At 36.6% G+C, this 16,699-nt stretch overlaps 1 protein-coding gene across 18 annotated transcripts in view; it reads right to left on the reverse strand.

The window, feature by feature from the left end:
* Positions 1–16,699, reverse strand: part of LOC145248835 (pleckstrin homology-like domain family B member 2) — an 839,292-nt gene that overhangs the window by 228,269 nt on the left and 594,324 nt on the right. For all 18 annotated transcript variants that reach the window (XM_080110546.1, XM_080110540.1, XM_080110537.1 and 15 more), the window contains one exon: positions 6,217–7,937. In XM_080110546.1, coding sequence (XP_079966672.1) covers positions 6,217–7,937 — 1,721 coding nt within the window. The remainder of the gene's footprint in view (positions 1–6,216; positions 7,938–16,699) is intronic.

A 16,699-nucleotide genomic window follows, 5' to 3' on the forward strand; every position in this document is an offset into this window, starting at 1 on the left:
TCCGCCGTATCTGTTTCCTCACGATGTTGGGGAAAACCAGCTTCCCCCTAAAAGGGTGAGTTCTGGCAATGTCCAAATGAATAGCAATTGTCTGATATGAAGAGTTTCCCTCACATTGATTGCCTTCAAGATGTGCCGGCCCAGAAGGCCAGGCAGTGTACCTTCGCTTCGATAGGTTTCATTTTATTTATACGAAAAAGACAAACAAACACTCAAAAGCTGAGAATTTTTTTTTAAACTCAATCAAAATCATTTATGGTAGCACATCTAAGACAGTAAACGACCAAGTTCTCTCCAATTCTCTCTCCTCTGATCTTGAGCACGTAGTACAATGGGGTAAGGAGTGGCTGGTTACTTTTAATGCATCTAAAACCAAGCTTCTCTCTTTACATCATCAACATTCTGATCCACATCTGGCATCAATTGAAATGAATGGCTCTCTCGTCTTCAGGAGGCCTCAAGTTTTGACAAGCTTCTTGGCTTGACCATTACTCCTGATCTTAAATGGAACACGTACATCAAATCTGTTGCCAAGGCCGCTGGAAAAATGGTGGGATCTTTCTATCGATCCGGTAGATATCTCACTGCTGATGCTATTCTCTATCTATATAAGAGCCAGGTACGTCCAAGGATGGAATACTGTTGCCACATCTGGGCAGGAGCTGCTAGAAAGGACTTGGCCTGCCTTGATAGAGTTCAAAATAGACTTTGTAGCCTCGTAGGAGATGTCCTTTTCTCTTCTTTGCAACCTCTATCTCACAGAAGAGATGTTGCGAGTTTGTCTCTGATGTATCGTTATTTTCATGGAAAGTGTTCGACTGAGCTTCAATCTATGGTCCCCCCTCGCCAAACTTTCACAAGAAACACTCGTCTAGCTGTAAACACTATCAATAATTCCCCCCACTCTTTATCTGTGCCTAAACCTAAACGTAGATTCCATGAACAAAGCTTCTTTCTTAGAACTACACGCCTGTGGAATTGTCTTCCGTTTTTCTGCTTTCCGGCTGACTACAATATGGTTGTCTTCAAGTCTAACGTAAATAAGTTCTTGATGAGCCGTTCCATATAAGTTATCAAATTTACCAAATTTTCATTACTAATGATTACTATATTGTCCAATTTCTACTCTACACTCTTTAACCCTTATCCTTGAGTGGCCTCTTGGCCTTGATAATGTGGTGATGCCTATGTAAAAAAAAAAAAAAAAAAAAAAAAAAAAACTAAGGATAGAGATAAGGTCCGTTTACAAATCGGAGGTATTATAATCTAGGAAGTATAAGGAAAGTTGTCCAAAATAGTAACCTTGTTGAGAACCCCGTGAAAAAAGCCTTTCGCGGACATACAAACACGCATGCACCCATCTTGCCTTTTATTTTATAGACTTGCGGGGGTACCCAGCATTGCCCGAGTGTTTGGAGCAACCAAAAAAAAAAAAAAAAGAAAAAGAAGGCAGGCAGGCTCGAACTTGAGACGTGAAAGCGGAAAAGAAAGTGAAAGAAAAGCTGACATCTTACTGCTATGTTACGACGCGAGATACATCTCGATTGAAACTTTTTCTATGTTGTCGATAAAAAAAATGAATATCCACTATATTAACTGGAAAGGTACTATTCATGGGCTGTGAAACTTTGGTAATATTGTTTTTTTACTACGTGCTGATGAAGCCCAATGTTGTGCAAATTTATCATTTGATGAATAGTTATATTCTTATATGCCAACACTGGGGGCTGAAACAATTGTATGTAATGTTTTGACCAATAAAAGATAAATTTTCTGAAAATGAGGAAATTCTCATTTTTGTTTTATTTTACTTCAATCAAAATTCTCAGAAATCAAGGGGCCCCACTACCTGAGGCCAACACTTGAACTTTATATGAGATACATAGATATTCGAATGTTCCATTAAAGTTTTATTATCTCTCAAACACTGAGTTAATAAAGAAATTGAGAACATAAATTTCCTCTCCCCAATTAACCATTTTCATATGTTGTATTATATCTTTTGTTTTGATCTCTTGGTCTTACTGGATTCCAGGACAAGAATTTATCTATTCTGGTGGAGTATCCACCTTCGTGCTATTACTTGAGGTAACATCACTTGGAAAAGGTGCACTATTCCTCTAAAAAGCTAATGTAGATTAGCCACAGTGAGAAGATCTTATTTGGGTCATGAATACTATGTGGTTATGAATATTTGATCAGGGTTTACTTCTAGGGAAAAGTATCCTCATGCTAGGTTGTCCTGGCAAACCCCTATACAGAGAGACCTTAGACACTTGAGGATAGTGTCTAGTAGGCATTAAAAATTACACTAAGACCTAAAAGAAACTTCTTTTGTCAGCAAAAAGCGGAATTGTTGGTCGAAATAACGATATAGATGCAACACAGATTGTTCAACAACAAAAATATTTCACAGGATCAAAGTGTCAGAGTAATAATTAAATAATTTAATTAGAGTAGAAATGTGACCTTGGATTTACTTTCAGCAGCCATGTAACTCTCACTTCCCTTATTTTTGTCCTTTGATCCTCACATTCCATGAGTGATGTTTCTGACAAAGGGAGAAGAATTGTCGATTTGTGTCCAAACCCAACAATGTAATACTTATAGTCGATTAATTTTTTACTTTTAAGTATTTTTTTTTTTTTTTTTTTTTTAACTCCTTACATTAAGTGGCTTCATATTTCGGCTGGAGCGATTTCTATATACCCCCCCCCCAAAAAAAAACTAAAGATCTGCCACCACTTTAATCAGGACAAAATCAGGTAAGAGAACTCAATAATGCCACTGCTGTTAGAATACAGGCTGGTGGTATAACCTCAAAATAAAAGGAGACTGCTTTATTTTGCATAAATCTAATCCTAATCTTACGTTTACAGGTAAATCCAGGTGGTAACTATATTAAACGCTGGTTTATTTTCAAGCAAAGAAAAGGTTTAAGTTTTTTGTGTAAATGGCCCCTGACAAGGCATGATGCCAATTGATATCAGAAGCTAAAATAAAAAAAAACGGTTTAAGATTAAACAAAACAAAAAAAAACTAGCTAACGACAAGAAAATAACAATTCTCCCCCCCCCCCTTGTCAGAAACATCACTCATAGAATGTAAGAACAAAAAAAGAAGAGCAAAAATTATAAGGCTGCCAAAGTAAACCCAAAGTCCATTTTCTATACCCTTCAATGTTGATAAATTATTAAGGTACATCCAAGGATGGACATCATTATTTTCATGGCAAGTGCTCGTCTGAGCTCCAATCTATGGTCCCCCCTGGCTTGACTTTCATGAAAAACACTTCTCTAACTGAAACCAGTATCAATAATTTCCCCCACTCTTTATCTATGCCTAAACTAAATTCCATGAACAAAGTTTCTTTCTTAGAATTGCATGCCTGTGGAACTGTTCCGTTTTCCTGCTTTCCAGCTGACTACAATGTGGTTGTCTTCAAGTCCAATGTGAACAAGTTCTTGATGAGCCATCCCCGAAGTAATTCAATTTACCAACTTCTAACTGTTACTACAACATTTTCCCATTGACTACCACAAACTCAGTAACCCTTATCCTCAAGTGTTTTCTTGGCCTTGAGAAATGATGAATGTAAAAGAAAAAAAAAGGGGGGGGTGAAATTGGATTATTTGGCAGAATGATTAATCCAGCAACGCTCTGAAACCAAGAATGTCATAAAATTGGTATTTCACCCCAAGAAGCGTTAAGTGCAACAATATGTGGGCTCTGCCGAGGACAGTAAAAGAATCTCCACCAAAAGTTAAATACAACTCAAGCTACATACAAATGTTTGCTAACAGCTGACGTGGATGTACAAGTCAACCTTTCAAAATTATTTAAGTTTGGTTGATTGGTTTTACGGCATATCTAGCCTTTTCGGATTATTTAATGGCAAATTCAGTAATTTGGGAAAAGTTTTTATGCTACAAGTTCTTTAAATTTTCAAATATTTATCCATAGTGCTTGGTTTGGTTGTTTTGTAAAGTTTTGAAAAAAAAAAAAATATATCAACGGTGAATTTTAGGCCAGGAAGCAAGTATTTTCAGACAGCCTGATCTCATAACACCATCTTGGCTAAATGATGTTATCCGCCAGTCATTTGGCTAATCCTACCAAGTATAGTCAGCATCAGACTGACATTTTTTTAAAACTATTTTTCACCCCAAACAAGGCACAGCGCCACTAAGTCGTAAGGGGCTACTATTTGGGACCCAATTTGCAGGGATACTATGAAGGGAGTTGGATAGTGAGATGTTTGTTCACATTACATTTAAACTTTTGAATGTCAGTATAGTCAGGAAAGCAGGCGCCTGGGAGGGAATTCCAAACTCGAGCAGTTCAAGAGAAGAAGCTATTTGAGTAGAAGGCTTTTTGGCATGTAGGGATGTCTACAGTGTAGGGGTGGGATTTTGGTGTTTGTCAGGGGTATTTACATCAAGGGTGTACTAGCGCTTTGAGTTCGTCTGAGTACTTATTCAAAAAAATAAATTACAGAGCACCTCGTAAAGAGAAGAAATTTAAGAAACTGCTGAATAAAATTCTTGAGCACCCCCCCCCAAAAAAAAAAACAGGGAAGTAGACAGTTTTTTTCTGTTGTCTTGGGTAATTTTGTCGGCGCTGTTTTATCTTGTTTGCATTCCTTTGCAAATTATGACCAATTCCGATCTACATTGGCACATCCACAAAACAAAAAAGCATAGGGAAATCTGAGACCTTAATATCACATCTTATTTTTATTTTACATGAAATTGGCAATTCTGATTGTGTACTTCGGCTCCAATCTGATAAACAGGTAGAAGTTTGCCAAGTGGTTACGGTGGGAAGAGGGGGGGGGCTCCTCAGACTGTGTTGAGATGAGGAATTTTAATTTGTGTTTTTTACAGTTGGATTGACGCTCTAATCTTTCTTCTTAGTTCAACATTTCTTTGCTACATGCCATGTTTCTTTTTTAAAGTTTTACTGCAAAAACTGTATCTTTTTGGGAAGTTCAAACTAATTTAATTCCAGGGAGGCAGTGGAGGCAAGTGCAGATATTTCTCATTCCAGTCTCCAGATTTAAGGGATGTACTTGGTGTCATGATGACCTAAACAGGAGATCAAATTCATGTTCACCAAAATTGTCTTTATTTAAGCAAAAATAAAAAAAAGTAACAATGAGGTTAGGAAAAGCTAGAGGCTGCAAGCTACCAACCAGGGGCTACACACTGGAAGCTACCAACCTACAAGCTAGAAACTACAAAGCAGGGGCTACATGCTGAGAGCTACCAACCAGAAGTTACATGCTGAGAGCTACCAACCAGAAGTTACATGCTGAGAGCTATCAACCAGGGGCTACACACTGGGAACTAACAACCAGGGGCTACACACTGGGAACTAACAACCAGGGGCTACAAGATACGAACTAACAACCAGGGGCTACAAGATACGAACTAACAACCAGGGGCTACAAGATACGAACTAACAACCAGGGGCTACAAGATACGAACTAACAACCAGGGGCTACAAGATACGAACTAACAACCAGGGGCTACAAGATACGAACTAACAACCAGGGGCTACAAGATACAAACTAACAACCAGGGGCTACAAGATACGAACTAACAACCAGGGGCTACAAGATACGAACTAACAACCAGGGGCTACAAGATACGAACTAACAACCAGGGGCTACAAGATAGGAATAACCAGGGGCTGCAAGTTAGGGGCTACCAACCAGGGGCTACACGCTGGGAGCTACCAACCAGGGGCTACATGCTGGGAGGTGCCAACCAGGGGCTATCAACCAGGGGCTACAAGCTAGGAGCTACCAACCAGGGAGGGACTACAAGCTAGGAGCTACCAACCAGGGAGGGACTACAAGCTAGGAGCTACCAAACAGGGTCTATAAGCTAGGAGCTACCAACCAGGGTTGAAAATCTCGGAACTATCAATCATGAGTTATGAGCTGCCAATCAAGGATCACAAACTACAAATCAGTGGCTACAAGTTAGAAGCTATGAATAAGGGGTCACAAGATACCAACCAGGGACTATAAGCTAGAAGCTACAAGTCGTGGGGTAAAATTAGATGAAATTATCCACTAATATGAGGCCTCCAACTTGATGTTAAATAACAAACCGAATCCACTATCAACCAATGATACATTTGTGATTTCACCAAATACAACTCATATGTTCAACGATTTTTTTTAAATACAAAAATACAGAAACTCACCTCAATATTAACTAAGCTGTTTTCACTTGATGTTTCAACACCGCTTGACGAAGGGGGTCTCTCGACGGACTTTGTTGGGCTGAGACTGTGCTCACTATCACTGTTTACAGGCGTGTGGTTGCCACCACTTCCCATGGATTTGGTATCGCCAAGTGAAGACCGTGGCGAATGTTCTTTTACCGTTCCTGTAGAAGAAGCTGAAGAACCTGACTCGTCGTTGTGCGAAGAAGACAAGCCGTTGCACGTGATCATGATATTAGACTCAATCATTGAGGAATTTAGAGATTTCGGTACATCTACAGAGTTGGGGGTTTCTATGGTGCCAATTTGGCAGTTTGTGAAGCTGGAAGATAGAAGACTTAAAGATGCAGCATGCTGCTCTTCATCCTGAGATGAGGATACGGCTGGCATTGGTGGAGTTTTCACTTCAGCCTCCGAGGTTGGCACAACAACAGCAACAGCTGTAGCAGTCGGGGTTTTACTAATTGGGATGGTGGTGGTTGAAGTATCTGGTAGCCCTGGGCGACGTTTAATTGTGCCTGTATTTTCAGAGCTGTTATAGAGTTCCTCTTCTGAATTAGAAGAGCTAGAGCCTGCTCTCCTACTCTGTAATCCAAACGTTCCTTCTTTAGTTGTATTACTTGGTGATGAAAGCCGTGTTAAAGAGCCGTTAGTTTTTATCTTGCTAACAGAACTTCTAAAATCAGGCTTGTCTTTAAAATCGTTACTGTTGGAGTCGAGGTTAATCTCAAGTAATGAAGGAGGCTTAATGTGTCGGGTTGCTGGTTGTGGGGTTTGAGTGACCCCTGTTGAACTGCTTAGCGAAGATGACCCCTGGCCCACCTGGAATGGAAGTGGAGAATTTGGAACGGGGCTCTTGAAGTCATTAGTCGTTTTCTCCTGCTCCAACTGCTGTTCGTATTCGGCGCACATGTTGAGAATTTCCTCCAATCGTTGACGTTCTAGTCTCTCCTGTTCTTGTTCCCGTTTTCGGTGACTAACAATTTCCCTGTGTCGAATCGTCAGGTCTTGCTGACTGGCTGTCAGCTCATCAAAGTCAAAATCCATCCCTTCGAACGTGTTTCGCTTTACCTCATCCAAAGAGACGTCTCCATTTGACATTGGCAAACCATTGCTTTGAGGCGGTTGGGTCCCGTTTTTTGAAGGTGAAAAAATGGCACTGTCGGTGAAGTCTGCGGAATCACTGAGCTTTCTTGATGTGTTGTTTGATTGTGTCGATGCTTTATTTGATCCGGTGTCCCGAGATGTGGACATGTCCGAAGATATGCTGCTGACGCTGGTCAGTGAGGAAGAGCTGTTTGAACTACAAGAGCTATAGACACGATCCGAACTACCATGAAGGATACTGGCAGATATTCGGGTGGTCAAAGTGTCTCGTGGAAACAATTTTTCGCCTAAATGGATTTGTGAATTGATACTAGGTTCGGGGCTTTTGATCACATCTATCTTACCCGTGGAAGCACTAGGAGATTTGGGGTTACCTCGAGAAATCAACTCAAACTTGCACACTTTATTGAGAAAGTTCTCTTGTTCTAGACTGTCTCGGTAACTTTCCTTTCCTGCAATTTTTGGAAGCTCTGGTCTAGTCCGTGCTGTTGGACGGGGTTCGGTCGTTGTCCTTGGAGTTGGCACTGGTGGTGACGGTGATGGAACCTGGGCTTCTGTGATCATCTTCAGGTAATCTGGACTTTGCTCCAGCTCTGAAAATATAAAAATAGAAATTTATTAAATAATATCTTGTTTAAATCCTTTAATAAACATCACTTAAGATACATTTTACTTTTTTTTTAAGTAAATGAAAACAAAAAGATGAGAGTATGAGAAAAAAAATGTACAATATACAAAAGTTGAACATAGGATTATAAGAAACCTAGTGAATTCTAAAATTCTTCACTAGTCCAGAAAGCTTTCGAATGTTAAATACTGAGTCAATAGATCTAATATTACAGCTGTTAAGTCTCACCATCCATTAAAATACATTAACGCTCATAACATACCTTGCTGTCCATTCGCTCCAGCATGCATCCCCTACCGTGATCCTATTAAAGTTTGTTTATATCCCGAAAAAGAGCAAAGTTTCTGGTTCGTATACTCTGATCGTTTGCATGGCTATGACGATGAAGTTTAATTATCGTGAATGTCTTTATCTGCTAGTAGCAAAAATTCCACTGAATATCATCAAATGCATGTGAAAACTATTGCTACTACTTTATGTCGACAAGTTTAAACTTTGGCATGTTGAATGCACAAGGAATATTGAATTGATTTGATTTTAGAACAATTCATTTTAAAATTGGTAAAGCCCAAATTGTTTACCTTAGTAATAGCAGATTAATCACCATCTTTGCTGGAAGAACAATCTCATTTTATTTATTTATTTCTTTTTGCATGTGTGAAAAAGAATTTGGAGAAAGAAACCAACAAATACAAGCTTGATTTTGTGTCGATTAAGCACTTTGATCAGTCAAAAAGAAGGTGGGAAAGACTTCGATGACATTGCTTAAAGTTATCAAGAAGGCTCTCTCACGCACAGTATGAATTGAGTGGAGCAATTTCTATTTTTGTTTCGTCCAGTGTCCCTCTTTGAAGAGCTGGATATCCATAATATAAAAAAAAAAATAACCTTACATCTAACTCTTCCCTAGTAGGATGGCAAGTATATATCCTACATTTAATATGTGACACTTGAAATTCATGACAAGTTATTTTTGTGAAAGCTTCAGTCTATGGTCCTCCCTCGCCAAACTTTCACAAGAAACACTCGTCTAGCTGAAAACACTATCAATAATTCTCCCCACTCTTTATCTGTGCCTAAACCTAAACGTAGATTCCATGAACAAAGCTTCTTTCTTAAAACTGCACGCCTGTAGAATTGTCTTCCGTTTTCCTGCTTTCCGGCTGACTACAATATGGCTGCCTTCAAGTCTAACGTGAACAAGTTCTTGATGAGCCGTTCCATATAAGTTAACAAATGTACCGAATTTTCATTACTAATGGTTACTATATTTTCCAATTTCTACTCTACACTCTTTAACCCTTATCCTTGAGTGGCCTCTTGGCCTTGATAATGTGATGCCTGTGTAAAAAAAAAAAAAAGATATGTTCAAGTTTTCACACATAAAAGGCAACTTAAAACCAGCAGATCTTAAGGGGTGGGGGTGGGCAAATAAACCAGTGAACAATAAAAACAAGTTATGTCGATGTGAAAAGAAAATGACAGACGAGATCTATTATTTCCTTTTCTTCATAGAACCATTGAAAACAAAATAATTATTGCATAACCAGTTTTTTTTTTTGTGAACAACTTTCATAAGAATTGAATTCTGTAGGGAAAATCATAATTTACTTGGCCAGCATGTGTGCATGTTTCAAAAGGTTGAATTCACTCTAGAAATTGTTAATTTAACCATAAATTCTCTGCCTTCACAAGGTACAAAACCGACTTTGAAATCTAGCGAGAGAAGATCTCTTCTCTTCCCCACATCCACTTTCTCATAAAAGAAACATTGCTTTCTCTACAAAATTGTTTTTTTTTCAGAGTAAATACTCGACTGAGCTTCAATCTATGGTTGCTCCATTCTCCAGAATATTAACAAAAACTTGTCTAGCTACAACCATTGTAAATAATTTTCCTTTATTTCTGTATCTAAAACTTAAATGGATCTTCCATGAGCAAAGTTTCTTTCCAAAAACTATTTGTCTATGGAATGCAATACCATGGGGCTCCTTCCCAACTGATTACAACATGGTTTTCTTCAAGCCCAATGTTAAATTCTTGTTGAGACGTCTTCTTAAATAATTCTACCCAGTGTCATCCACTGTTACCAATTCTCATGGTGCCGTATCACCTTGAATCTGACAAACATTAATCTTTATCCTCGAGTGATTTTTGGACCTGGATAAGCAGCGACTAATTAGTACATGTTTTTTTTTTTTTTTTTTAATGTCTCTCTGGAAATAAGTGCAATGCACAGAAATGAAAACCCCTTTGCTTTTCTGAAATAAATTGACAAGTAAGACCACCCAGTGTTGCTCGATACATGAATAAAGAAAAAACAAAGCTACGATATTGTCCCATTGATTAATGTACACGCAATAACCCTTATCCCCGAGTGGCCCCAGGGCCTTGATAAGTGGTGACTTCCATGAAAAAAAAAAAAAAAAGAAAAAAATAAAGCTCCTTTGACATGCAACACCTACAAAAACCCACTGATTCCCACTCTGAACTTTATGCATGGGAATTATCCGGGGTGGGTGGATCAATTTATTACTATGAAGTTGGTTTAAGAAAAAATAAAAAGTTGATTTGTTGATTCCTGCAAAAATTACAAACTCCTGATTCCCCACTTATGTAAAAAAAAAAAAAAAATGGTAAAGAATATATGACAAACATTTGTGCCATATAACTCACAATTTGAGTACCGAAGCTTAAAAAAAAAAAAAAAAAAAAAAGAAAATGCCAGCAAAGAACTAAAGAGAATATCAGAGACTAAGTATCAGTTTTCACCTATTTTCAAGAATAAAAAATAAAAAAAAAACTTGTGTTGTTAAGGAAGAAATTACTTTTAAAGAGGAAAAAAAAATTCTAATGATTGGGAATAGAGAAAGTGATGAGAATTTTTTTTTTCTTTTAATGAGGACGAAAGAACCTGCCACAATTTTTTTCTTCTTCTTTTCAGCTTAAATAAACTGACCTCTTTAGGCGCCAGATGCTAAACATGGATCAGGTATCAAGAATATATAGGTAGAGAGACAGAAAGATCCTAGAACCAATTATCTATCAATTGTAAAAGATGGGGAAGAAGAGGTATAGAGAGTTAATGGAAAGATGGGGTAAAGAAAACGATTTACACTTCCCACCCCCTGGGCAAAAAAAAAAATGGTACATTCCAATCACACTTTATCATCCAAGATAAAACAAAGTTTAATTGAGGAAATCAAATAATTTCCTGCATTTTTTTTTTCTGCTGATGTTAATCAGAAAAAGTTTATTTTTTCAATCTTTCGATTTTCTCAAAATTGGTTCGGTACGTTTTTATTTTACAAAAATTTGCATGGCGCTGTGAGCCTGCCTCTGTAATATCGCTATTTTCATGGTAAGTGTTCCAATCTATGGTCCTTCCTCCTCGTTAATATTTAGCTAAAAGCACTATCGATAAATCCCTCCCCACCCTCTATCGGTGCTGAAACCTAAAGTGGATTCCATGAACAAAACTTCTCTCCTAGAACTGGCCGCTTGTGGAACTGTTCTGCTTTCCAGCAAACTACAATATTGCCGTCTTCAAGTCCAACATAAACAAATTCTTATTGAACCGTCTCATAAATAATGTAATTATACCAAATTTCCATCAAAAACGATTACTACGCAACTGCACCAATGACTACAATACACACACACACACATTAACTCTTATCCTCGAGTGGCTCCCAGGCCTTGATATATGTTAACCTCTTTGTAAAAAAAAAAATTTCATGACTAGAAATGCAGAATACTGACTGATCCAGATTTTTTTGTTTGTGGGGAATGGGGGGGAAGCTCTAGACATTCATCATATTTGAATTAGTCAAACAACTCTTGCTATTTTAAGTTTTTTCGCAACGTTTCGATCGATGTAACCTCTGACCTTCTTCAGGTGTATCTTATCAAACTAAGGAACCTGCATAGAATTTCAAACGGAACGCTTTATTTAATCTACTAGCCTAGGTGCCTGGCGTTGCCTGGGTGTTTGGAGGTGTGTGTTGAACCTTGAACCCATATCGCGAAGGAGAAAGAGAACATAAAAAAAACAAAGTGTGGGGGGTGGTCTTTGCTGTTGCATCCATCACCAAACCGGAAGTGGCGAAGGTTTAAATTAAGGCTAGTCAATCGAAAAGAAGGGATGACTTTTAAAAATATCAGCTAAAAAATGCGACCCCTCCTCGTAGAAAAGTGCCCAGTTGAGGGTGAAGGAATTAATGTTTTTATTCAATTTTTCGATATTTGTCATCCAAAGAATTGAGCTTCAAAATGATACCAATCTCGTGAAAATCCGTCGCCTCTGTCGAAAGTTTTAGGCAGACATAATGTACCCATGTATGTTTGTATGTCTGCCTAAAACTTTCGACAGAGGCGACGGATTTTCACGAGATTGGTATCCTTTTGAAGCTTGACCCTTCAGACGACAAATATCGAAAAATTGGCCCAAAACATTAATTCCTTCACCCTTAATTGGGCAGTTTTCTACAAGGAGAGTAGGTTTTTTTTTTTTTTTTCACTGACATTTTTTTTTTGCAACTCATTCAAACCTCGCGTCAACGACGACGCATAGAAGGCATTATTTCGACCGCCCGTGATGTCACAACTGTGGTCGGTGCATCAATAAGACGTCCCCCCCCCCACACACACTTTTTTTTCCTCCGGTTCGTTAGGGGTTTGAGCCTGCTTAATATTTTGTTTTTGTGCTCGCAATTTTCCAGTTTTTTTTTGCTCAACCAACACCCTTACACACAACTCCACTTTTCCACCTTCGTGTAACGAGTTCGTGCCTGCCTGCCTGCCTGCTACAACTTTTTTTGTTTTGTTCAACACACATCTGCAAAACACCAGGGATAGTATGCTTATAAAAGCAAAACGATTATTAACAGTAAGTTGTACAAGTTAGTGTTAAACGCGCTGTTGGAATTTCGATTAGCTCCTGCTAACCTTTGATAATATTCATACGTACGTCATCAGCTTTTTCACACATACAAAAAAATAAAAATAAATAAAATGAGATTTTTCAATCAGCAAAGATGGTGATTAATCTGCTATTTACTAAAGTAAACAGTTCGGACTTTACCAATTTTAAAATGAATTGTTCCAAAATCAAATCAATTCATTCTGTCGACTGAAACAGAACAATTTTATTCACAGTAAATTATGTTGATATAGCACAGTGGAATTTGCATGGGATCTCACTAGTCTCTCTCTCTCTCAATATATATATATATATAAAGTAATGTGATTGATAATTTAAAATTTAAAAATCATATTATAATTAAATTAAAAATGCGTTTCATAAGAAGGAACAATAACAAAATCAAAACGAATGAAACGGATTTTTAATTTAATTATAATTTGATTTTTAAATTTTAAATTATCAATCACATTACTTAATATTGAATTAGCTCTAGGACATTTAACTATCGAGCTTATATATCTAAATTACAACGAGCACTTTCTATTTCCTATATTTTAATTAAACTAGTAATTTCACTGTTACATTAAAATACACTCAGCTCTTTAGACTATTGTTCTAATCTCCTTTAAATAAATATATATATATATATATATATATATATATATATATATATATATATATATATATATCGGCCAGAAGATAAGTTTACTGGACAAAAGTAAATGTAAACTTCAATCTAATATAAATATTAATATTTAAATATTAATCCCAACCAAATAAAAAAGCTCAATACGGAGACAATAGGAAGTTGAACTTGACATAAAAAGCATATATATATATATATATATATATTAATGTAAACAAATTTACATGGTCGCGACATTGGACATGCTAATGTTTCGGACAAATAGTCGGTTAAAACAAAAAGTCCTTGTCATGCAACTTAATAAATGGTTACTTTCTATAGAAGAAACCAAAACCAGTCCTTTGTATATATAAATATATCTATTATATCTAAGCACAACGAATAACAAGCCAATTGTACAATTTTCATGCATAATACAGACTTGCTAATACATGCGTGTTAGAATCATTCATCGGCTTAGTGTCTACTTTATATGTTGATATGTATTAGACTAAAGGAAGGTGTAGTCAGACTTTATAAGTGTAGGTGTGTGAATCTATGTCGAAACTTATTCAATAATGTAGGGAATAAATATTTGTGTGTGTGTGTGTGTGTGTGTGTAAGTGTTCTATGTTAAGGAGAAAGGAGTATTGTGTATCTATATACATTGTCACCCATTGTTTAAGCAATTCTTACTAGAAAATGGAGCCATTAGACCTGACATAACGACATGGAACAATGAGGAGAAAGAAACGATTAGAAGATATTGACCCCAATGATATGATGATAGGTTAAACAGAGCTGAAAGAGAAAAGATAACGAAATACCAAGGTCTTCTGTACGACATGAAAAGATAACGAAATACCAAGGTCTTCTGTACGACATGAAAAGAAACTGGAATCTTTGGAAGATTTCCACCATTCCAGTTATTATAGAAACAACCGGACTCCTGAAAAAGAATTTCAAATCCTTGTTTTATTTATTGTTTATTTTATTTTGACACTTAGTGGTGTGCCTATATATATATACAGTTTGATAATATATTTTGTTGTACAAGATAAACTAATGAACTTATTAATAATTATAGAATATATTCTGGGCAATACGGTAAGTAACATGAGCGTATTAATTTTTGGTGAACTAAAACTTAAAGTTACAAAACATTTAGAAGAAAAGAATTGCTTCATCTGTTTATTGCAGACTTATCCTCATCTTTTTTTTAATAGCTGTTGTTTCACAAAGTTTCGGCCAACTATTTCTCTGGCCTTCATCAGGTGGTAACTGCGATAGGATAGGAACTCTGAATCACCTAACTGCATCCTCAGCAATTACTGCCTTCCATAGTTGTTGTCATCTCACGTTTTAAGCCTCTGGCCGGTTTTGAGTAGGATTGAAACCGCTATCTTCAGACAATTCTCATCTGGAACCATAGATTCAATGTTTCTATCCACTGCGCCACGGGCCCTGAAGAGCGATCAAGGTTGAATTTTTTGGTCTTATGAATCCATGTTTATTTATTATCTGATCTTCCACGGTCGGGTCCGTACCGAATGGTATATATATTATTTAATTGGAATTCATTATTGAGATGAGTTTTATTTATATTATTTTTTTACGGCTGACTACAATATGGTTGTGTTCAAGTCTAAAGTAAATAAGTTCTTGATGAGCCGTTCCATATAAGTTATTAAATTTACCAAATTTTCATTACTAATGATTACTATATGGACCAATTTCTACTGTACACTCTTTAATCCTTATCCTTGAGTGGCCTCTGGGCCTTGATAATGTGGTGATGCCTTTGTAAAAAAAAAAAAAAAAAAAAAAAAGACTATTATCCTCATATTTTTTTTTTTTTTTTTAGTTGTTTTACAACGTTTCGGCCAATTAGTTTGATAATAGTCCGCAATGAATAAATAATACTCATTTCAATAAACATTCCAATTAATTAAATAAAAGAATTGCTCTTCATCAATTTTTTTTAAATGGATTGATGAGAACGCATGAACGTCAATATTGTGTTTGTGTATATATATATATATATATATATATCAAGGGCGGAGATGGGACTAGTGCCACTGCCACTCGTGCCCGGCACGACCAATGACTCGGTCAATGCTATTCAAAATGGATTAAAAATCATCCATTAATTTCAAGCAAATATACTTAGTCTGATCTCAATTAAATTACGTTTCTATTCAAGTTTCGATAACTAAGTAGCCAAAAGTTCATAAATATATCTGGGAATAATACAAGGATGCTGTTTTGAACGGATTGTCTTTGTCTGGCCATCGTCAGATTCATAACAGGGCTACGACGTAATCCGTGTCAAGCACAAACCCCTCTCGTAATAATAGTAATGTTAGAGAAATCTCGCTTTTTGCTGTAGCCACCAGCAAAGTGAAGTCAACCTACAGTGCCTAAAATATTTAGCACGATGTTACTGATGATGCCTGTTTTGGGAAGAGGGAGAGGAACAGAGAGAGAGAGAGAGGGGGGGGGCGATCTATTGACACATACGTTCACATAAACAACGATTACTACTACTGCTGCAATATGTAATAGTACGAATAGTTATGTGTAAACATAACCACGCGTATATATCAGATTGTAAATAAATATCAGTGATGAAGTTATTGTTTCATTAATTAATAAAGAACAACTTTTGAATGAGAGTGAATTTGTTTTTTTTTTGTTTTTTTTTGAGGATTTTTTTTTTGTGAATTTTGAATCATAGAAATCTACGAAAAATATGGGTTTTTAAGTCACTTTACATTAATACTAAGAAACCCGTCAATCCAATAAACCTTCGTAGAATTCCGTAGTGGTACGTAAATACTTTGTAATTTTTTTTCATAAAGGCCCTGTATGTAACTTTTTTTGCTGTATCCATCATTTCATAGATATTTAACCCCAACTTTATTCATCAATATTACCTTTTATTCAATGGGAAAATTTAATCGCCGTTTTTCGAGAACATTACTTCAGTTGCTGAAAATATTTCAGTCGCTTCACTACATTCAATTTTACCACGGACTTTATTTACGAATTCTTTGTATCTTAGAATTTTTTGATAAAATTAAGGTTTTCAATGTTCTCAGTGTTTCCACGGATAACTTCAACTGGTCAAGATATCATATGTTTCAAGATTCATCAGTTGGAATTTACATTTTGGAAG

Source organism: Euprymna scolopes, chromosome 27 (assembly GCF_053919585.1).
Source record: "Euprymna scolopes isolate OS-2025 chromosome 27, ASM5391958v1, whole genome shotgun sequence".
Taxonomy (NCBI): Eukaryota; Metazoa; Mollusca; class Cephalopoda; order Sepiida; family Sepiolidae; genus Euprymna; species Euprymna scolopes.